Below are 24,912 nucleotides of genomic sequence, written 5' to 3'. Positions count from 1 at the left end.
CGGAAATGCCGAAATCATAGTCGAAAGTCAGAAAAAATACATAGGTCTTTTAAAGGCAGAAAATTCAAAGTGCTGTGTCATGATTGAAGCCACGCTCTGGCTTGGTCTGTTTTTTGAAGTTGCGTTGAAGAATCTCCAAACTGTCTGTGCTAAAGCTTTGCCCTTTTTTCTTCTTTCGTTATTATTATTTTTATTTCATAGAGTCTCCATTGTTTGGGAGGGGGGGCATCAGGCTCCTTCAAGGTTTGTTTTTTCTCTCCACATGGCTAATTATGCATGCATAGGGCACGTGCCTCCTTCTCTTATATTGACATGGAACCTGTAGATCAACCTGCACATTTGGCAACAAGCAGAGATAACTCGTTATTTATGCTGCATGCTTCATAAAAATAAAATTTTGAGATCTTGCATTACTTACTTATCCATTTTTACTGCTAACTAAGTCTCACAGATTCTGTAATGCAAATGATCAACATTATACACCTGGGGGGCGGTTCCATACAATGTTGGCTGTAAATCATTATGGGGCACTGGGAAAAAAATGTTTTCCTAAACCAGTCGAATTATCAGTTAATAATTTGATGAACAAGGGGGAATGCAAACGCAGCACATTCGCTGCAAATAATGCTTTGGCAAAATTTGCCAAGCAACATTAATCCCCACGTACAAACAGCCTAACACTAAGGCTTGCTTGTAAAAGAAATTAGCTATCGGTAAGATTTAGACATGTTTTGGGATATTCACCAATAAATACTGAACCTGCTGCACACAGTGATATTTACACTGGAAATACAACAACAATACAACAATATGAACAGGACTGTAGTAACACATGGCCAATGTGGCATCAACTAACAGATCAAACAAGACAGTAATGAAAAACAAACCCATGAAATTGACAATAAAAATAAATGTAAAAAAAAAGAAATCCTCAAAAACCCCAAAACCAAACCAAAACACATGTAGTGGCTAAATACTACAATGTGGAAATGCAGAATATATTTATGAGTGGAGAATATCTTTACATTTCTTTGGATTTTATCAATAACCCCTTTCCACCCACAATGAGAGAACAATGAGCTGAGATTAAATGGCAGTAATCTCAAAATTTTGAATTAGAAGATGGAGAACAAAGCCGATATAGCAGGGAGGCAGAAATTCCAATTATAAACCTAATTACCAGAAATATATAAAACAGAAGGCTAAATGGATTAGCTGCCCCTTCTAATGTTAGGAGTTGTTAAGAGCAGCTTTATAGGTGTTTTCGTTTTTTTACGTTATGATTTCCTGCACATGTTTCTGTTTTTTTTCTGAAGAACCCAACAGCAGCTCTTGTCATTATTATTACGGTTTTATAAATGAGGCTATCAGTAACTCAGTTTAGATTAGATTAGATTTTAAATTCTATAACATTGAATCAAGCCTCATTGTATTTTGGGTCCCACACCCAAGGCCATCACCGTAAAATGGTGAGGCTTATGACCAATCAGAGCTAGGTCGTCTGCAGCTTTGTGTTCCTAGTGGGGTCTCCCGTAGCGAACAAGTTTGGACTGAAAGGTCAGACAAGGAATGGTTCACAATTACCCTCATTATGGTACAAATTAAAAAATAGTGTACTCTGCCTGGGATAGGTTTATCTGGGGTCAGGCCCAGGGGTGCTGTTCATTGATGAGCTCCAGGTGGTTGGGCAAGGCAGGCTCGACTCAAAATGTTGATGTGGAGACGTCTTGTAGGCTCACAACCTACAAGTCATGGGTGAGTGTCAGGTGCTGTGCTGGTTTAGTCTCAGGCATAGGCTGCAAAGACCTTCATGGACTAGACCCTGGTAATGGAGATATTGTCATCAAGTTTTACTCTTTGCCACATCTGATGGTGACCTTCGTTACAAACTCAAGAGATTTGCAGTCGAGTGTGAAGGAGCTGGGGTGAGGATCAGCACCTCTAAGTCTGAGGTCATGGTTCCCTCTTAGAAGTGATTGGAGTGATCTCTCCATGTAAGGAGGGAACAGCTGTCCTTAGTGGGGGAGTTCAATTACCTCTGGATCTTGTTCACGAGTGATGGAAAAAGGAAACGTGAGATTGGCAAGTGGATTGGAGTGGCAGCAGCTGTTCTGCGGGTGTGCTGTACCAGTGAGTGGTAGTGAAGCAGATGCAAAGTCTAAAAACAAAATTTTTGATTCAATGGTCTATCTAAGTCCCTGTCCTCACTTATGGTCATGTGCTGTGCGTAATGACCGAAAGGATGAGGATATGAGTTCTTGATAGGGTGGCAGGGCTAACACTCTATGATAGGCTGAGAAGCTTAATGGTTTGGAACAGCCTTAGAGTAGAATTGATGCTCCTCCAGACCAAAGGAGCTAGTTGAGGTGGTTTTGTCATTTCATAAACATTCCCCTTGGGCAGCTTATCCTAGTGCTGTTCTGGGTACATCCTACTGGGTAGAGACAATGTGGCATTCCCAAAGGGAATCCTTACGCTGAAGGGATTAAATCTCTTGACTGACTTGAGAATGTCTGGGAATATTCCAGGAAAAATTGGAATCTGTAGCTGGAGACAGGGAAGTCTGGGCTGACCTACTTGACTTGGCTTGCTGAGATAAGATGTAATTTGGGTGACAGCATGGTGCAGTAGTACTGACTGATCACTGTGTATGTGGAGTTTCTACATTCTCCTCTTGTGGGTTTAGGTGTTGCTCATTTTGGATGTATGCATATGTGTCAGGCGTGTGATATCTGTGTGATAGGGTAAGTCAAATTGTTATTTTAACATGTTACTGCAACGTTTTGATCAATTTCAGGAGGATATAAGAGGAGAACTTCTTCGTTCAAGAGAGCGGACAGAAGATGGGCACCCCCGACAAGAAGACAACAACAGTAGTGACTCTGAAGGTTGGTGCAGGGATGGACAGGGATATATTGATTGGGACACACCCCTGGTGTCCTGATGGTGGTACTTCTTAATTTTAATTCTGTGTATTTCTGAAACTTACAGTCTTTAACACAGACATTTACTGTATAAATGTAGGCTATAATGAAAATCTCAGCATCAAGGAAAGAGTGGATGAGGCAGTGAATGATTGCCAAGCATAGCTTTTAATGGTTCTTTGGTCTCTCAGCAGGTGGACTCTCGGGCATGGGGTCAAGAGGCTTTCCGGATTCCAGACCACCATCTGCTGAGCATATCAAGCGGCCTATGAATGCCTTTATGGTGTGGGCTAAAGATGAACGACGTCGCATTTTACAGGCCTTCCCAGACATGCACAATTCTAGCATCAGCAAGATACTAGGTGAGCTAGGACAATTTATTCTTCAACTACATCCTTGTATAATAATGATGTAAGTCCTTATGGACAATTTTCAATTGCTTTGAGGTTTTATACTTTATTGAAAGCCTTTGGTGGCAGAGAAAGAGAGTGCCTGTAACAAACAGCAGCAACGTTGCAAAGTTTATTTTAGCTGTTGCACCTGCTGCTCTTTCATGATCTCCTGGGGACCCAGGGAGATGACACCAGCTGAATGCAGACTCAAGTCGCCTGTGCTGTCACTACTACTGTTCTTCATCCTGCATAGCTACTGCTTTGCCAACAATGAAGGAAGAATGAATTGTTATCGGACTGTATCACATACCATATCTGACGTCAGGATTAATGTAGGTCAAGTTGAAGTATTTAACAATTGTTAGTGAGTGGAGCAGAAGGAAATGTATGTATTAGGTGCTCTTATTTGCAGACTTGCTTATTATATGAAAATTCCTTACAGTATGTTTATGTTCCTTTGCATTACATATGTTGTTAGATTGTTTTTAAATTCGATTTAAGTGGTTGAGCACCTGCTGAAATCAGAATGACCCTCACTGACTATGATGTGCTGTCATGCTAAATAAATTCACAAGTGAAGTGATGTACAAATGCTTCTGCTTTCCTATAATTTCTGCAAGTTAAAAGGTCCTTTAAAGTGGCTTGCTGAACAAGTTGTTCTCATTTTCTCTTACTTACATTAACTTGATTTTCAGGGTCTCGCTGGAAGGCAATGTCAAATCAGGAGAAGCAGCCGTACTATGAGGAGCAGGCACGACTGAGCAGGCAGCACCTGGAACGCTACCCCGATTACAAGTACAAGCCCCGTCCCAAACGCACCTGCATTGTGGAGGGTCGGCGGCTGCGGGTTGGCGAATACAAGGCAATGATGAAAAACCGTCGTCAGGAAGCTCGTTCCAGCTTCAGTGGCAGGTGGGCTTTTCAGTTCAAAGTGCTTTCAGTTCTGACGGAGCATATTTCTGTTCTGTCAGGTTACATGTGCTTAGGAAACAGTGCTCTCTAACCAAATGCTTTGAGTGAAATTTTCAGAGAAAGTTTTCACTTATTTTAGAAGTTAGAAAAGCCTTCTTATATTAACATCATAAGAGCAAATCCATCTACTCCTTGTTTGCTGCTATATAATGCATAAACGTTAAAAAAATAAGCCAAACACTTTTTAGTCGAGGTGAAAACTTACTCAGTCAATAATTGAAAAAGTTAATACAGGATTCCCCTTTTATACAATTTTACATGCTTGTTTTTGATGCTCACAACTGCTGCCCTGTGAGCTTGCATGTGTGCAGTCTGACTATGTGCAGTTTAGGGCTGTCAAATTATACAAAATTGAAAGTTTTTATACTCATGTTAAAAATAAGTAAATATTTAAATATATTTCAAACATAGGTTAAAAGTTCTAAGTGCTACTATATGTTTGTGTCTTTTCATGCTCCATTGTAATTAACATTTTTGCTTTTTTTTTTGCTCATGGTGCATCTGCAAAGCAAGCAGCACTTAACGACTCATGCACTGACATAGGCTTCACTTTGAAAATGTTCCCTTCACAAAATGGGATTTTCTGTGCACAGAAAGTGGCATTATCAAAGAGAAAAGTGGGACCAAGACATTTACATGCCTGTAGTGCATATATGAAACCCATTCAAAATCGCACTTGATTACTTAAACATGTTAAATGCACTTGTTTCTTTAGTCCTCTGCACCTTGTCCTCTCGTCCAGCCATTTACTCTGCTATGTGCCTTTCTGGTCCTTGAGTGCAAAATATGTAAAACAAGTCAGTGCCCATCCATATTTTTTTAATGTAAGCTGAAGCATGGTGAGTCAATTTGTGTTTCACAAATGGAGTTACTGAATATACTAAATGTTGCATTGTAATAATCTTTAAGTATTTCCTTCTCAATATACTATTGATTTGCAAAAACATTCATTAAAAACAAAATCAAAATTCTGCTATTTAGTAAAAATTTAAAACAAATCACAAGAAATGAAGGTTATAGTTAAAAAAAAAAAAAAAAAAAAACTTGTGGAAGGTAATTTAAGTGTGCAGAATAGCTCTGTAGAGTGGGGATCTGGTCAAGTGCTGTGGCAGGTGTTAAGTGGTTAAAGAATATCATAAAGGGGATTCTTTTACCCCTTTATAGATTCAGCAGAACTATAACACATGTAACCTTAAATATTTATTTTTCATTACATATTTGTTTTAGGAATCATGTGTCAACTAGCACCCTCCAGAAGACATGCATCAGCTGACATAGCTAAGCAGGGAATAATGCCACATGAGGCAAGGTGCATTTTTGCTACCTTTTAACTGCAAAGCCCTGTATAACAGATTTATCATTACTAGGCATGGAAATGATACTCTTAATTCACATATATTACGTATTGCTATACGGACTTCACAATAAAGTACATTCTCTGAACAATGGACATAAACAAAATTACTTTTGGAAAAAATATAAAACAATAAAAGAAGAATAGTTTAAAGCAGCAAAAAGAAAAATATGAATTAATAACAATTCAACTGTTTAATGTGAATATTTGTCCCACACACTTGTCTGAACACTTTTGTTCGTTTCAAACTCCGTCCTGCCAACTAAAAACTGCGGGGTAAACTTATGAGGCTCTTAACAGACATCAGTTGTAAGCGACACCTTAAACAGATTCCAGAAATTCACAAAATTTTATAAAATTGTATTATCAGAATATATACAATGTGATATGTATGTGCACCAACCTGTCATAAACACTGAGAGGAGGAGTGCAAACAACATGTAGAGAATAATCTAGAAATAATAATGAAAATAATAATCTTCAAATTAGCATAGAAGACTAGACACAAACACAGCAAAGTCAGATTTACCAGGACTGTAAATGTGGTCTATAAATGCACTGTTAAAGATGAATTTAATTCAGAGTATAAGCGTCTCTCAAATAGGCTTACATTAAAACTCCACCAATCCCATCCTATGTTGTTTAGCACCTCCAGTGACTTGATGATTGTATTCTTCACATTTACTCCTGCTCCTGTCATGTTGAAAAAGTTCTCTATAGCTAGAAAAACTGAAGTTCTCCATTTATTGCATAAAAACATTGCATTATTTGCATTCATTAACAACAATATGTGCAGAGGGATCAGAGGTAAATATAAGAAAGCATTATTGTTTCATTGCATTTTTAATGGTATTAGGCTAGATGCAGAGAACAGAAAGTTATGGAAGAAGATGATCCGCTGTGGCAACCCCTAACGGGAGCAGCCGAAAGAAGAAGAAGGCTAATCAGTTTAGTTATAGAGCCCACATATTATTTACATAGTTACAGTTTATGGGTCTGCAATGTTTAAAAAAAAATTCTAATGCCGCTACTACCATTATCGTAAGTCATTGCACACATTCATGGGTTAAATACTAAGGTACCCGAAAACTTTTTAAGTCCATATACAGGGGGTCCTCGGGTTACGACACAGTTCCGTTCCTACAACAGTGATGTAACCCGAATTTTGGTGTAAGTCGAAACACACCCTAGCCTAAGTCACTTACCTATCCTAACACATTTGCAAAATCATAATCTAGAACATAAAAACACAACTAAGCCACAGAAAAAGGAAAAGGACATACATAAACTGTACTATACACTGTGCTGTAGTAACAGAAAAAATCAGTGTAAAAAAAAATCCTTACCTTTTATTCCTTCTCACGTCTCAATTTTTTAAGTTTTTATGGGAGTGAGCGAAACGAAACGTCATATGTCGAGACGTTGTAACCCGAGGACCCCCTGTATTTAATTTGTTTTTACTCATGACACAAATTAAGTTTTTAAAAGAAATGCAAAATACAAAAAAACGGTTTCTATGTGTCTTACATAATCTCAAACCTCAAAAGTGTAATTTTGTGAGAGACGCATTTGGCAGACACAATTTCTTTGAAAACATCTTTGAGCACTGGCCATCATGTGCTGACTAGTTTGCAGATGTCCTGGGCTGTAAAGACTTTGAAACTAGTATGTAGCTGCTATACTTGTTTAGAAGGCTGCAGCTGTCTGATGAATTCATTTTTATTAATTTTGCAGATTTGGGGTAGATTTCAGGAAAATGAACACCAATACCATGGACTGACATGTGACTTTGAAATACACATACAACATTTTAATTCTCTTTAATTCTTGCCATGTGTTGAGGTGCTGCAAAATACGTTATGCCAAATTTAAAAATAAAATATTTCTTACCATTTTTAAAAGAAGTGTATAGATAAGGCACTGAATGTATGTGTAATTCTTAAGGTTCATACCTAACATTTTCGTATTGTAAAGGCTTGCATTAAAATGTCGCACTGACTAAAGTTCCACCTGAGATGATCGCCTCATTGCCTTATCCATGCACCAGCCGTGTAGCTAACTAGGCTTTCCTGACACTGACAATTCCCTTTAAAAAGGTGATTTTTAAGACTGCTATAATAACAAAAAAAAATCATAAACATGGCAGTTATTTCCTATTATGTTTAACACGAGCAGAAACCAGTTTCTGTTTTGTTACAATGAATGCTTAACCACTTTAATGCAAAAAAACAGCAAATCAGGGATCTCTGGTTCAAGAGTTAAACGGGCCAAATTAAGGAGCAAACAACATGTTTAGGGAGTGGGAGAAGTGTTTAAAATCTGTTGTTAGTACACCTGTTCACCAAAAAGCAGAGCAGTGCGGTAGAAAAATCTGTCAGTTTTATCAATAAAAAAATTTTAAAAATGCTGATCATGGAATTGTTTTGCAAAAAGTCATATTGCAGTATAGCATGTCTGGTGTAACATGATGCCAAGATTAATGCAAGGTAAAATAAAATAACACTTAAATGTCAGCATTTGCCTTTAAATAAGACTTTCTTCATATAGGTTCAAATTACATCTGAAGAGTGGTGTTCGGCTTGCCCTAGTGCAGGTTTCTGCACAGTATGCAGATTTGCTACCACATCTTAAAGAAGCACATTTTAGGTTCATCGGTGATGTATGTGTGAGTTAGCAGTGTGATCGATGGGTGCTTTGTTCTGGTTCCTGCCCTGTGCCTGATGCAGCAGGGATTTAAGAATGTTATGCTTTTGATGTTAATGCAAACAAACTTAACAGCCACAGACTAAGTGACCTCATGTACAAACAAAAAAGTTCAGTTTTTAATTTATGTTCAGAGCCACAGTGGCACCAGATGCCTCCTTGCTCAGACTGTAAACAAATTAAACAAAGTGCAGTCAGATTTCTGTAAATGTCCTTATGGCAAGTTCTTATAGTATTAAGACAGCACCAGTATGACATCATTAGACATTAAATCTATTTCCATGAAGGACTTTTCATATCAAATGAAATTTTGTGTAGCCTAATGGTATTTATAACTGTTTCCTTATAGCTCTTTTACACAATAACTGTATGCAAAATTTGAAACAGTTCAAAGAATGCAAATTAAAGCACACCAAACAAAGCAAACACATTTCATTTTAGTTCTGTGTTCTTAAACACAGAGAAGCGAGTACAAAAAATCATAATGGAAACATGACCTACTGGTACTGTTGTAGCCTGTTGATTCATTACACTAATTGGGTATCTGACTGGTCTAACATGAGGCTAATTAGGATGAAAGTGAATGACACTGAAGTAGCTGCTCCATTTTGCCATTTGCACTTTTGTCTGCACTGCTCGTCGCTACTTGTCAGTATATAGATACAGTTACTGGAGAAAACTTTGCTTGAGAAAGTAATTGAAAAAGGAAATTGTAAAAAAAATGTGCCTAAAATTATGAGAAAAAATATAAATTTCTAAATTTCGTCTAAATGTAAACGTACATTTTCTGAACATAGAAGACAAAGGCCAGTGAATTAGATCAGTTCAAATTAAGAGTGACTTGTTGATTTGTAAAGAAATCTGCAGTCATAGGAGCCATGCCAGGACTGAACTTGAGAACCACTGAGTACTGCAGGTTCCAATTTATCCCGTATTATTGAAAGAAGAAACACATAAATTATAAAAAAAAAAACAGATGTAAATTATCTGTTGTGATAGCTGAGCACAAATTCACATATAATACAGTCCACTTTAAAATCTGTTGATTCTTAATAAATGCATCAATGTTATGAACACAGGAATGTCAAGTATCAGAAAATGACCAGAAGGTGGAATAAATGAACGGGAACAGAGGGAATCGTTTGTTTTTTTTTTTATACATGCGAAAGTCAGTAAACTAAAAGAAGCCATTGGAACCAAACATCAAAGCCAAAATTTAAAACCAAAATCATAGTCAAAAGTAACATTGCAATGTCATCCAAAATGTGCACCCAACCCAACCATGTGCTGAAAAACATCACCCTTGGCTTATATTCGAGTCAGGTCCCTCTGCCCTCCGGTATACAAACAAGCCAGTTTCCCTTTCGGTTTGTGCGCACTGATTTCCGCACGTTCAGTCTCTCCCTGTGCATTCCCTGTGCAGCAAGTGAGAGAGACACACACACACACGCACGCGCGCGCGAGAGAGAGATACCATATTGTTTTTGTTGACCCTCTTCTCCACTTACAGAGCTAGTTTACTGTTTTTCTTTGAAATAAATACTCAAAAACATTTAACCTACTGATGCCTCAATTAATGGGCAGCCCGGTGGCGCAGTGGTAGCGCTGCTGCCTCGCAGTTAGGAGACCCGGGTTCACTTCCCGGGTCCTCCCTGCATGGAGTTTGCATGTTCTCCCCGTATCTGCGTGGGTTTCCTCCGGGCGCTCCGGTTTCCTCCCACAGTCCGAAGACATGCAGGTTAGGTGGATTGGCGATTCTAAACTTGACCTAGTGTGTGCTTGGTGTGTGTTTGTGTGTGTCCTGCGGTGGGTTGGCACCCTGCCCGGGATTGGTTCCTGCCTCGTGCCCTGTGTTGGCTGGGATTGGCTCCAGCAGACCCCCGTGACCCTGTGTTCGGATTCAGCGGGTTGGAAAATGGATGGATGGATGCCTCAATTAATATACAGTAATTTTATTGGTATTTATTTTGATTATTGAAAGTTACCAGTAGCTGCTGCATTTCCCACCCTAGACTTATACTCGAGTCAATAAGTTTTTCAAGCTTTTGTAGGTAAAATTAGGTACCTCGGCTTATATTCGGGTCGGCTTATACTCAAGTATATAAAAATAATCCTTAAATCTTATGCACCAAAAAATTAACTAAGCATGAAAGAAAATAGTGAAAACAAGAATTTATAATCAAAAGTAAACAGGAATCTTTAAACATGAAAAGAGGCAAAACACCGGGTTTGCCTAAAAGGCAACTCTAGCAACCAAATCCATATTCTAAAAAAAACAAAAAGTATTTATTGAAACAAAGAATCAAAATACCAGAAATCCACACAAGTATTTACAAATGAAATGCCCTCAAATCTCTCCTCACATGGACATCTACAGGGCAGAAGATGGTCCTCCAGTTGTATGTCATGGTGGCCCTGCCCCTTGCAACTTAATCTTAAGGGGACAGGGCACATAACTAAACACTTTAACAAAATAAAAAAATATAACAAACAAATCAATATTAACAAAAATTACAAAAAGAGGATATAATATATAACATTAATAAAAAATTATACATTTTTTAGAGGATATAATATATAAAAATAATGGTTCAAAAACAGAAATAGCAAAATAAAGGAGAATATACTTAATCCCAGTGTTTAGACCTTGGCCGAAACATAATAAATATGCCTAAAAGTGAGACAAACAGAGTCCTGAGATGCCTTAAACTCACATTTGTTATAGTTATGGTATGGAAATAATCCATTTTTTAACAGGAAGGGAGATCCAAGAAGCTGTGCATGGCATGTTGATGGTACAATTTGGTAGAGCATTGACACTCTTGAGAGTGATCAAGTGCTACCACGTCAAATGAATTTAAATCCAAAATACTATGCAAGAAGTAATATTTTTTCCAGATCTTCAGCATTTACACTATGACTAAATTAGGATGAAATGGCATTTTATCCATATTTGATTTTAACATTGAAACATTTCTGTTTTGCTTTCTTTTGGAAACTGTGTTCTGCAAAATATTCTAAATCTGCACAGACCTGTTAAGAATCATTTTTCACTTATTTATTGTCAATCTAAATAGCACTGAAAGAGTAAATATCTCCACTTTCAAATTTTCTAACATTATTTGATGATAGTGCCAGTTCAAGCATGCTGATCTGAGCGCAGTTTAATATCAAGGTCTGCTTGGCCATTCCAACTGATGTCCTATGTTGTTGATGAGCCAAAGAGTAGCTGTCACTTCTGGACCTAATGAGGAATATATATCCAACTAAAGACAAAGTAGATTAAAAATAGATCTATCCATTAAAATTACTTAAGCAATATAATCTCTACAGAGCTTTGTACATGGTGGTCATGACACAGAGGAGAACAGGGTGAATATGATACTAGTCTCAGATTACTTAAATCCATGGCGATAGAACTGCATGGACATGGGCTTTCTTAAGGTCAAGGATTACTATCAGAAAGTCCAGTTCTTTAATACAAAAGGGTATGTTTAGCTTGGTCCAAACGTAAGGTAAAAAGTGATATTCCATCAATAGCCAGGCAGAATACTTAATGATAGTTGACAACATTAAGAAAATATTTCTGCTGGAAATAAAAATATGCAATATCAAATATTCAATCCTTCTACACCTAATGATAAAAATAAATAATTACATTCAAGAATTAGATATAATAAACATGTACAGTATCTAATGTATCAAGCATCATGTCTGGTTCCCAGAGATGACACTTTACTGTTCTCACTTAGCATACAGGTTTCACTTTGATACGGACTATGGTAGAAATGCTTTAATGCACTTTGTAGTCGACTTCAGGAACTGCTAGTTGCTACTGGAAATTATTGGGATGCCAGCCAGGTCCCCCCTGTTTAATTCCAAGCAACATGCTGTATTTCTTTTAAAACAAACAAAAATTAGGACAGCTATGCGTACCAACATAAAGGTTTCAAAAGAGGATTGCTGTCAGGCTATAGGTAACCAGGAAGGAACTCCATCCTGTGTTGGGTTCGGTGCAAGACTTAACACCTTCTCCTGTCAGTGTCGGGACCGTAAGGGGCATAATCAGTTGCCCTCACTGGGCATCTTCTCTGTGCTGCAGTTGAAACAAGAGAAGAAAATGTTAGCATCAGCTCCCGCTCTCAACCTGAAGTGGTATTGCATACTTCTGATGAGTGCAGGGAGTGGTACACAGACGTGCATATGTGACAACCTACGTCTGTAAGCAACACTTCATGTACTTGTATTTTTTTAGTTTCCTTGTCAACACAACATTAAAGAATACTCCCCAAAAATGATCAATGTTTATCTGTTTCCTACCCTCATGTTGTTTATAGTTATGGCCAGGAAAAATTTTTAATCTCGTGTTTTTATGGAGAATGGAGATAATAAACTTCCTGACATAATAGGCCATATTTATGGGACCAATGCTGAGCAAAAAGCAAATGATATTAAAACATCCATAAAAGAAAATCTGCTTACTTGTTTTGCATAATCCATATTATCCAGTCGTATTCTTGCAATGTCCCAAACGCATGTACTTTTGTTAAAATATTGTTAAATAAACCATTTCCAGAAAATCCTCTAGTTAATGTTTGGATGAGTTCCAGCTTTTGACATAAAGACTTTCCTCTTCCCTCATTCACTGGTTGTTAAATCACAATTCCATCATCTGCAGTTCTTTAAAATAAATGTTGTAGAGATTATAGCATAATGTTAGTTCACTGTTGTAAATTTGCCATAATGTTCCCTTGTGACTTTTCCTAGAGTATAAAACACTACAAATCCCCACCCATATTGGAAAGCTGTCATAAAGAATAAAATATAATCTGTTTTCAGGTGATATGCACTAGTGCACACTGTATGAGTCCTAGGTTTGTCTGCTATAGATCATGACAATGGCACAGAGGTGCAGTCATAGCACTAGTGACCCACCTATTCACTCTGTGTGTAGAAACATGTCTGGGTGGAATTTCTGTGAAAATCCCAAGTATGTACAGGTTAGGTTGATTGGCGACTGCACATTGCCCTACTGTTAGTGAATGTGAATAAGTGAGTGCATGTGTGACTATGCCCTATGAAAGACTGGTGTCACATCCAGTCCCCTCTCCCAGTGCTGCCAGCAATAACCAGGTTCAGAAAATGGATGTGTGTTGTTTATTACTCTTGCTACATTAATTATAGGTTGTTTAATGTTATTCTAAATCTATTGTGAATCTCCAAGTTAGATAGCAGTAGAGAACACAAGCCCATATGCACAATAATTTTATTTGCATAGTAGAGTTTACAAAAGGTCCTGGTATTCATTTAGTTTAAGCTGAAATTAAAAAAATATATTAATATGTATGCATGTCTATATGTGTGTGTGTGTGTGTGCTGATCCGCTGTGGCAACCCCTAATGTGAGCAACCGAAAGAAGAAGAAGATACAGTGATCCCTCGCTATATAACGCTTCGACTTTCGCGGCTTCACTCCATTACGGATTTTAAATGTAAGCATATCTAAACATATATCACGGATTTTTTGCTGGTTTGAGGATTTCTGCGGACAATGGGTCTTTTCATTTCTGGTACATGCTTTCTCAGTTGGTTTGCCCAGTTGATTTCATACAAGGGACGCTATTGGCAGATGGCTGAGAAGTACCCAACCAGAGCATGTATTATGTATTAAATAAAACTCCTCAATGATATACGATATGCTTCCCACACGGTGCTTTGCATACTTGAAAGCCCGAACAGCATGTATTGATTTTTGATTGTTTGCTTTTCTCTGTCTCTCTTACCCTCTCTGACATTCTCTGCTCCTGACTGAGGGGCTGTTCGCACACTGGCCTAGAGGATATGGACGCTCCTCTAAAAAATGCTGAAAGACTACCTTCACATTGCTCCCTTCCTTGCAGCTGCTTTGTCCGGCGGTGCTTCGCATACTTAAAAGCCCGAACAGCCCTATTGATTTTTGATTGTTTGCTTTTCTCTCTCTCTGTCTCTCTCTCTCTCTCTGACATTCTCTGCCCCTGAAGTGCACTCCTTTGAAGATGAAGATATGTTTGCATTCTTTTAATTGTGAGACGGAACTGTCATCTCTGTCTTGTCATGGAGCACAGCTTAAACTTTTGACTAAAGGGTGTTATTTCATTTCTAGAGGGCTCTGATAATGTTAAAAAATACATTTAGAAGGCCATAAACAGGTTTTCTATGCTCTTAACTGCGAAAATATTCAATTTATAAATAAAGAATCCTACTTTGCGGAAATTCATTTATCGCAATAGAGTCTGGAACGGATTAACCATGATAAACAAGGGTTTACTGTATATATACATACACTAGGGGGCTGTGCCCCCTACTCACTTTGCTCGACCTCCCCACAACCCCCACCCCCGGGGGTGCGCTTCACGCTAGCCACTTCGCGTCTCTGCTGCTCCCGCTATGTTGGGGGTGGGGACTGAACACACGCTAAGGAGGTGCGGACGAATCAGCTGCTGGCTTGCTGCTAGCTACTGCTGAGCTGCGTGATCTGCATGTTGCGCTGTGCGTCAATCATTTAAAAGCCTGTATAGTAGCTGTCTTTTTGTCTCACTTCCTTGTTTTGCGGGATGTTAAAGTGTCTCGAGAAATTGTTTGTGAGTAGGACGTGACATGCAAGTAGTCTCACTGGACTTCAAAGTGTCTCTCCGAGATGATCACGTCTCGACCCAAGATTTTTTTTATATAATAGATAGATATACATGTATATGTATGTATGTATGTGTGTGTGTATATATATATATATATATGGTGCTGCAGTCTGATGTGTTCTCTCTTCCTTCCTTGACAGAAGATTGATAGCCATTTCACCACTGATGCCCCTTCCGTTATCCATACTCATGGATTCCAGGCTGGAAGGGGCGAGTCCAGATGTCCAGCAGTTCTGCTATCTTGAGTTCAGTTCAGTTCTGAGCTCCCGTCTGAAAGGACGTTATCTGCAACTTGTTGCATGTTTTTCATTACTTTCTTATTTCAATATTTGTGGGATCACCAGGGTGGTGCCCCAACAATTTAACGTTGTTTTGTCTCCTCATTGTAATATATTTTATAAGAGAACAGATAGAACACGATAAAGAGTTGAGGTACCATCCTGGTAACCCCATATAATTGAGTGAATGAAAAACAAAAGTAAGCATGTAGTAATTGCAGAGATGTGTTTTTTAGACATAAGTTCATAATAGAACTGATTTAAGATGTGAATCATCCGATTTTGAGGACTAACACCGGAAGCGACCTCAATGGTGGTATCAATTTTCCAGTCTGTAAAGGAATGAAGAAAAAAGAGACATTATTTCACAGCACCAGCCCCTGAAGTGACAGGTTATTGCCATTACCAAATCCCTTAAGCTGTCCCTTATGTGCACACAAAAATGTATGTGTGTAATGGCCTGCAAGGGGTGTACCAACTCCCCAAACCCGACACAGACAGACACAGTCACATGTTTCAGCACAACACAGGCTTTTATTTGGCTGTGGGAAACTCTTCCCAATCGTTTCCCACCTGCAGACAGTTATAAAGCACAACTAATAACAGCCCACCGCATTTTCTTTTCTTCTTATCTTCTCTCCATCTTTCACTCTGTCCTTCTGCCTCCACTCCTCCTTCAGCAAGCTTCGTCCCTATTCCTCCTGACTCTGGCTCCTGGAGCAGTGACAGCGGGCTTCTTTTATCCAGCACCTGGGAGTACTTCTGGTGGTCTATTAGCATGGTCTGGAAGCACTTCTGGGTGAGGCAGAAGACCAATTCACAGTCTCTGCAGCACCTCCTGGTGGCACCCACAGAACCCCAGAGGGGTGTGCCGAAGTCCAACTCCCATGGATCCCTGTGGGGAACCCAAGCACCGCTGCAATCCAGAGGGACTGCCGTCTAGCACTCTGGGGGATGTAGTGCCCTGAACATGTTCTCTCCCCCGGTCTTTCCACTGTGAAGGTATCCCAGCCATCCACCACAGTGTATATATTCAATCGTGATAAGATTGAGCACGCTGTGTAATCTTAGCTTGTAGCTCCTTTCAGATAATGCCTTAACTTCAAAACCTTTGGTGTTAAATTAACACTTAAGGGTGTTCCCATATGTATACTTTTTCATATATATACCTTTAAGGGTTACTTTAACACTATAAGATCCTTTTAAACCCTGATTTACTGTAGCATTGAAGCCTCCTGTAGGAAGCATAGATTTTCTAAAATTAGGTTTCATCCTCAATTCCCGTAACCCGACTCCAGCCTTCCTGGCTCTTTTTATGTGTTGCCTTTTTATTTATGTTCACTTTTCCAAACATAATAAATAAACAGCTGACTTGTCTCCATTTAGTTTAAGAGCGTTATTGTCATGCTACACACACTTGCTTCTGTACATTTATAAACCGAGAATCAGTTGAACATCACCCACCACTCAAAGTTCAAATGCACTGCAGTCGAAGCCTTATGGCCATCTGTAGCAGAAGGAAGTCGTTTCACACACAGAATGTGTCAAGTGCACCAGTGTAATACGACAATCTGTTACCTGAGGCCGAACTTTGGTAATCATATAAAGTAAATTTAACTAAATATGTGCACTGCACTTTTACTTATTAACTTGCCCAATACTCATAATGTTTTAAATTATAAATGATATTAATGTTTTCAAATTGTGAGCTCTTTTGTTGTGTTTTGTTCATTTTACTTTACTGGATAATTGTTGACAATAAGACCATTTAGACAGGGTTTGATCTGTTTTATTCACTTTATGAAACAACATTAAAATAACTTTGATACAAAACAATACAGATTGGTGTCACACTGCATGACCCTTTTTATGATTTTCAGCCTTCATTTTGATAACCTTAATAAAATCACAGCATCGCAGTTCACTCCCATTACTAACAGTTGTGTAATATGACGTCCCCAGCAACTCGGTCTTAGTGCTCTCAATAGCCCCTACAAGTCTCCAAATCATGCTACTATGAAATCAGATTGGTTGAATTTTATTGTAGTAGGTCTCAAGTTGTAGGGGTGAGCCCTTGTGTGTATCTGAGAGAGTTTTCAGCTGATGAGAGCTAAAGCATAAAATTAGTGAAGAAAAATGATTGTTTCAAGAAATATAAGTGGTGTCAGAATAATGAGGCAAAGCTGTTATGAAAGTTTGTGGCAGCCACCCGTATAGTGTGCCCTGGCTGCAAAAGGTATTAAATAATTGTGATATGTTCACAGTCGGAGTCCAAAACAGAACTGAAGTCTTAGAGCTAAGATGGCGGCTTTAAAGGCTGGTTAAGGAAATGACGTCATCTTTAGGTCTGGAACCAGAAGTGACATCATCACCTGGCAGGATATCCCGAGAGTGGTCTGCAAGGAATCAAGAGAGATAGTCAGTGCACCCCACCTCCCCTGGTCTGTCGTGGAATTACCATTACTTGGGCCCTTTAGCTGTCTCCTACTTGCACGTTTGTAACAGTGGCTTGGATTATGCAAATGTGACTCCTCGAATTTTGAAGCCATTACATTCTATTAGTTGTTTCTCATACTACAGGCTACAGCAACTTTCTGCTTGTTCTTCGTGTTTGTTAATTTTGTGTACTTTTCTTATTTTGGTGTGCTTCATTGGCATTGGCTGTCAAAATGAGGCAAATCGGCAGTACTTTTTCAGCATAATATGAGGGTAAATCAAAAAGTAAAGGCAGTTTGAAAATGACACAGTAACTGCAATAGATAGGAGCTGGCACAATACAGCACATTTGTGATGGCTTATGAGCAGTTCAAACACGCACAACACATCGCTCTCTCGGTAGTCTAGTTGAAGTCAAGGTCAAATGAACATGGACGCCTTCTATAGGATTGCACCATGTTTGATATTTCATATAGTTTGTATGTTTTGAGTATTTGCAACAGTTATTTTCAGTTGTTAATATATTACTAATTAATATTAAATATTGTTTACAAACACTACAATGGGAGTGGCATCTCTTTCAAGATTGGTTCCCTATTTGTGTCGAATGCTGCTTGAATAGGCTTTGGCATCTGTGACACTGAATTGGATTAAGTTATTAGAGGATATTGTTTTTTTAAATAAATGTGTAGTACTAGGGTGTTGTACCGTGTTAGCCATTATGAATGTAGAGAAAAGCCAAGCAAAATGACACCTTTTATTGGCTAACTAAAAAGATTACAATATGCAAGCTTTCGAGGCAACTCAGGCCCCTTCTTCAGGCAAGATGTAATCAAGATGTGATTACATCTTGCCTGAAGAAGGGGCCTGAGTTGCCTCGAAAGCTTGCATAAATAAATGTGTAAAGTTTAGTGATATTAGCAATATGTTCTTTGTAATGGTCTTGCTTCTCCTCAAAGGGCAAGTAAAATGCAATTTTTGTATTTTGCCATGTTCATGTGCTATGGGACAGACAACTGGCAGTTCTCACTTTGAAGGGCTGTTTAGGTGAAACTTCCCACTGGGACAATTTATAGAGAACAGTGCACCCCGAATTAGCAAAGTTGTGACAGAAAGTTGACTTTTCATCTCATTTTCTCACTTAAAAAATAATAACTGGGTCTTCCAGAAAAGGTATGTATTTGGAGCAGTCATGGAAAAAAAATCTTATGGCTTTTAGTGTAGACCAAGTAGTAAATCAACAGTGGCTTTACAGTTGTTCCAAAATAACATCTAGAAATGTACAGAAATGGAATGAATATGAATAAATATGAAAGCAGCATTTTTTATGATTAACATTTTTGACCAAGAATGTGCTAGTGTAACAATTATAAACATGTAATATAAAGTATATTTAGGGGGGTTAAGGGGATCTTTTATTCAGTAAAATTGTTTCATTTATTATTCTTTAGTGAAGATAATTTTATTGTGCTCTTTGAAGTTGTGAACCTTAGCTGAAGCTGGATAGTTTATTGTTGGTGTATCCACCATAAAGAATATTGGTGAACAGGTTATTTCTCCCATTTTTTTATTCTTTATTTGGGTCAGAACTGAATTTAATTTCAAAGAGCAGAACAGTTGTTGTCGCCTTGTTATCAGATTGCAGTGATTACTGTTTTTCTTATCACGTTTACACAGTGGTATCATTTTCCCCTTGCAAACTTTACCATTCATTTATGGAAGATTATCCATGTCAAACTGAAATGCAATCCAATGTATTAACTACATTGCAATGCAATGAAGCTGCGTGTAGTAAATTTAATATTGGCACGGTTTTATTGTGTCAAATTGAAAAACATGTCAACCACATATTGTTCGCTTTTCACTATGGCACACAGTTTTCTTGTCAGTTTAAAATACAATGCAGAAGCGTATTGCAATTTAATTCATGTCCATAGATCATGAATCGTAACAAAAATCAAAGCAAATGTATCGCATTTCACTTGGCGGCTCCTCTGAGTGCATTGCTTTTCAATTCATGAGCAGGCATTAATCAAACTAAAACTGAATGTAATGAAATGACCAATCAGCACTAATGGGTAGGGCAATGGTTGTCAGCAGTTGGGGTAAAAGGCATTCCACTTCTAAACATTCCTATGTTCTGGCAGCAAGTACAAATTTCATTAACATGCAGTGATTAGCCGAAACGGTTAATGTTTTAGGTCTCACTGGGAACATTTGCTCTTATATTAAGATGTTTAAAAGATATGTTATGCTTGCCTTATATCATATTGTGTCACGAAATACTGTCTTTGGTCAGTGTCCACTAGTAGTTCATAGCCGGATGGTGCTCAAGGTACCCCAAAACCCAGATAAAGTACAAAATGTCTTGAAAGTAAAGTCCCCAATGTTTATTGCAAAAAAAAATGATAAACCAGTATTGGTGGAAGAGATAAGGGACAAAATCCACAACAACAAAAGTTACAAAAAAATATATATCTATATAACAGTCCAGCAGAACAAAAATAGTCGTATCCAACAAACAGGAAGAATTCAATAAATTACTGAAAAAAATTGTGTATGGTACTAATAGGCAAGGGCTCATAAAATGTTCGTAGTCCAAAGCTGCCAAAAAAAATAAAACGTAGAAGAACTGTTCCAATGGCTCTGTAGAAGCCAAAACCTACCTCTCCGCAAGTGCTGAGGTTCTCCCCAAAATCTGGGAGACTTAGCTGGCTTAAAAAGGTTGGAGAAATACCTTTAAGACAACCTTGAGCATGGGGAAAACTGAACCTATGTAATACGCAGAATAGCGACACCTATCCTCACAACCCCCCTTAGTAATGGCACTGAGCCTTTTAACTATTTCCTACCCAGTCACTTAAAGGCAATGGGCTTGTACCATTCAGACAGAAGGGGAGGAACACCGCTTTATCCATACTTTATTCCTACATATATACCATCTTACATACATTTCACACATCCCCAGGGATTACATCTAAATTATTAAATGACAATAAGACATAATATACATGAGCGAATCAAGTAAAACTATTACCATACCGATACTGCAGTTGCTTTCCCCCTTTCCCGTTTCGTGTTTCCCGAATGTTGCCGAAATCAGCTGCTTGCCGGTGTTCTAACGAAACATCCTACCCATCGAAATGATCTACTCACTGATACTACGCATGCGCAGACCAAAATTACACAACTTTTCTACCTAGTGTTGACGTTTGAGGTAAGTGTTACTGTATTTCAGTAATATGTATGCTTTTCTTAGCCTTACTACATTAATGCATTTATTACAGTTTACTGCATAGGTATTTACTGTCAACATTTTATAAGTTGTATATTTTGCATGTGTGACTTTTAATCTTGTACAGCCCATTGTATCCATGCACGAGTAATGACCGTCTTGTGAAATCTTTGAATTGGGCTGTGTCTCTTTCGGGCATTAAATGGTGCATATAGAATAAATTGAGAAATGATAACATTTCCATAAATAAACTACGGTAGGATACTTCGACAAAGTAGGACAAATTGTCAGAACACCGGCTTTTAGCAGCATAAAGGGAGTACGCAGCCACGCGTGCGTAGAATGAAAACTGCTCGTCAACTGACCACTAACGCGGCTAGTCCGCTTAAAAAAAGAGGTCTCCACCAAGCCGGTAAGTGAAGGCATTATCTAACATTAAAAAAAAAAATCTGATATTTATCGGAATGATGTGTCAACATTAAGTGTCTTAGGGGGAATCTTCACTTTACAAACCTTTCAGCACTGCACCTGTCAACTCTTAACCATACTTATTAAATAGCAGCTGCTGCTGGTTCTTCCAGCTCTCCTCACCGATAAAAGTCCCAGTGACGGTTCTACTACCATCACATATTGTTCCATTCTTCTGTTAGTCATGACTGATACGTCAAGAAGGATAGTCAGTACTGTCATATTTAGTCATCACCTTGGGCAATGGTGTATATGATCATATGCTGCAGCTCTTTGGGATTTTAGCTCTTGAAAGCATTCAAAGTATGTTACCGTAGCAGTTGGAAATTCTTCTGTTGATGCTTCTTTTACACCTACAATGGAGGAGACTGAAACGGTCATTTACATCACCATCTTCAACCTCTTCACTGAGACGGTGGTTCCCCAGCCTTAACTCCCTGTTAGTCATCTTTAGCACCGGGTGAATACACTCATCATTGAAATGTCTCTTACCCAATTGTTGATGCCCCTTGCCCCAGCTTTTGGGGCTGATTGGTCATTTGAGTACATTCAGTTTTGGAATTATTAACGTGTGCTCTTGATTTCACAATTCAGTACACTCGAAGCAGCCGCCAAGTGAAATGCAGTGTGTCTGCTTTGCTTTTAATTAAAACACGCAACCTATGGACAGGAGTTAAAATGCAGTACGTTTTTGTTTATTTTGTTGAAATGTTTTTAATTACGACTCAATAAAACTGGCAAAGTGAAGTCATTTTAGTGTAAAGAATCTTCTATATTTGTTTCAAATTTACATTATGTAATTTTTTTTTACTTCAAATGATGATTCCATTGATTCAGTCTATGAGTAACATATTGAATTCCTTTCTTTTTTGTAGCCAATCAGAACAGCTCCATTATTCCACCCCGGAATCAGTCCAATACCAAGGTCAGCTGTCCGTCCCCATCAACTCCTTGCCAATGCATCCATCTATTCTGGAGCGTTACCTTCCACGTGTCCTCGACTCACACAACCAGAACCCAGAGGCAGTAGGAGGAGAGGCTGATGGGAGAGGCCAAGGTAGCCATGACCCTTCCTCATCTAAAAGACACCCGTACAGCGAGGGCGAAGAAAGTGACACGGAAGACCGAAGTGAAGGGGAACTTGTAGTCCTCACAGACTGAGGGCCAAGGAAAGAAATGACGTTTGTCAAAAGAGAGACTGAGCCGAGAGGGAGGGTGCTCAAGATTTGGATCTTGTTTTTAAATAAGAAAGTCTTCCAAGTGTGCGTTCTTACTGGCCATGTATATAGACGCTTTGAGAAATCGAGAAAGTTTTCAAGCAGCAGACTGCACAGTGGGCTTCAGAACTGGGATCTCGAAGTTAACTTTATATGAAAACTGTAATGACTATCGAGTAAATGGGGCTTTTGTTCAGTAATTGCCAAAATGCCACTGTAGAGAGAGAAGCTCACAAGTTGTTGTAACTTGTCTTTCAGTTTCAAAATTATTGCCCACTTTGTTGTTTGGCACTTTTATTTCTTGGCTACATTTCATGTTACTGGCACACTTTCTGTTTTGAAACAAGATTTCGAATGCTTGAGTAGGTCATTAAACTTCAACTACTATTGCAAATGGACTGGATTCTGGGAAATGGGGCATTTGCAAGAAAGTTTTGTCTTTCTTAATTTACTTAACATATTTATTATTTAGTAACAAATAATGTTATCTTAATTTCTGTGGGTTTTTGGTAAAACTTCCTATATCTTAAGGCCTGTGTTTTGCTATTATTGAAAAGAAAAAAATATCCTGCGAGATCTTTTGAATGGTTGACAATGCAACTGTTTCCAACAAAGACTGAAGTCCCATTTAAGGTTAATGTGGCTTTCCTGCATCCAGCACGGGAAATACACGTGTGCAGAACTTTGATGGGATGTTCCACTGTACCTGCACCTCACTAGTCCACACCACTGTCCAAATTTTCAGTCAAGCTGCAGTTTTCACATCTTGCACATTTTCTATTCATTGGGCGCTTCGCTTAAATTGGCTGTTGAAAAAGATCTGAATGGTCACGCGAAAAACACCCACAGCCAATATCTGAAATTAATTTCCAAATAGTTCAATGATTTGTTTGAGATTAAAAAAAAAAAAGCTTCGTGAAAGAATGAAACGTTTAAAGCAATTTTACAAAATGTCTGAACATTAAAAGCACTGCTGCTGACTATTCCTGTAATAAATATCAAAATGCACAACAGCTTTTCTGGAAAAATACAGCACTGAAACTGAACTCCTTAGTTTCTCATGCAAACCAAGGAGACATCAATCTGATTTATTTTAATTGAAAAGATTTTTTTAAGAAAAGATGATCAATATTACCTCATTAGGTGAACCTTTTAAGCAAAAAAGATTAAAATACAGGGATCTGTGTGTAAGAAAATCAATTTGTTTATACATACAAGCTGAAATTTTACAAAACTGACGAAGGATGTAAACCTCCAAGAATGTCTTTTGTTGTTGTGTACAGAAGCAGTGTTTTATCTTGCATTTTTAACTGGTATAAATAAAAATATTTTCTACTCTTCTAAGCACTACTAACAGCACCAACCATCATAAAAATGAACATTGTACAAAAGCTGCGGTAGCTGTACCGTTGGCAGTTTGCGTTAAGGATGTAATTTTACTCTTGTTATAACGACCAACAGCATGATGGGAAACTAATGTATGTTCTGCTATAAGGGCATCGTGAAGCATTACCAGGTTATATAAATTGCGTAAATAACAGGAAGGCCTCAGTAGTTACACAGTTGGTTGCGTAGTATCTTGAAAATAATAATTTCATCATCTGTGCTAGATTCTTACCTTTAGACACATCAGATAGAAATCATTTGTGAAGCTTGTAACAAATTTGATTTTTGTACTTTCTTTGAGTCACTGTGCTCATCTAGAAATGTTTTTTTTTACTCAGATCTTGAGCTCATTCTGCAGCAAGTTTAACAGTAGAAAGGCCTTACCCACCATCTTTGTTTTTAAGAATTGAACTGAACTACCAAGTGTTTTGAGAGATAAGGGGACAGATTAGTGTTAATGACACGTCCGGTGCAAGCCCTTGAATTTGATTCTGTCGCTCACAGACCATGACATAGTTAGTTACCACTCCTACCTCACGTTAATAAAGTGTCATTCATTTATAGTCTTTTCTAAAGAAATGTTATTCTTCACTCAGTTTATTGTTAGATGTCTGTGAGTTTGCAGCATCCCCTAATAATAACCTGAGGAAAATAATCTTTGAAAAAAAGCAACAAAGTGGCTGGCAATTTCACACTCAGTTCTGGGGCGCCTCTCTTTACAGTTCCTCTTTACTTTCTTTGGAGGTGCCACCTTTTATTACCAAGATATTAATGATCGACACACACACGACCCTGTAATCGACTGGCATCCCATCCAACATTTCCACAACTGACTGGTGAATGGCAGTTACCTAATTATAAATGAAAGTGACTG

At 38.3% G+C, this 24,912-nt stretch overlaps 1 protein-coding gene across 7 annotated transcripts in view; it reads left to right on the top strand.

Annotated features, from left to right (window-relative positions):
• The window catches only part of LOC114648243 (transcription factor SOX-13-like), a 194,990-nt gene extending 170,292 nt beyond the window's left edge, over nt 1–24,698 (top strand). For 6 of the 7 annotated variants that reach the window (XM_051924603.1, XM_051924605.1, XM_028797156.2 and 3 more), the window contains 4 exons: nt 2,798–2,888; nt 3,116–3,286; nt 4,012–4,228; nt 22,311–24,698. In XM_051924603.1, coding sequence (XP_051780563.1) covers nt 2,798–2,888; nt 3,116–3,286; nt 4,012–4,228; nt 22,311–22,596 — 765 coding nt within the window. In that variant the 3' untranslated portion in view covers nt 22,597–24,698. The remainder of the gene's footprint in view (nt 1–2,797; nt 2,889–3,115; nt 3,287–4,011; nt 4,229–22,310) is intronic. The other variant, XM_051924604.1, reaches the window with a different exon arrangement.
• The last annotated feature ends 214 nt before the right edge of the window (nt 24,699–24,912 follow it).

The sequence above is a fragment of the Erpetoichthys calabaricus genome, chromosome 3 (genome assembly GCF_900747795.2).
Source record: "Erpetoichthys calabaricus chromosome 3, fErpCal1.3, whole genome shotgun sequence".
Lineage (NCBI taxonomy): Eukaryota > Metazoa > Chordata > Cladistia > Polypteriformes > Polypteridae > Erpetoichthys > Erpetoichthys calabaricus.
The sequence above is the reverse complement of the archived record's forward strand: the minus strand, read 5'-3'. Positions and strand labels throughout refer to the sequence as shown.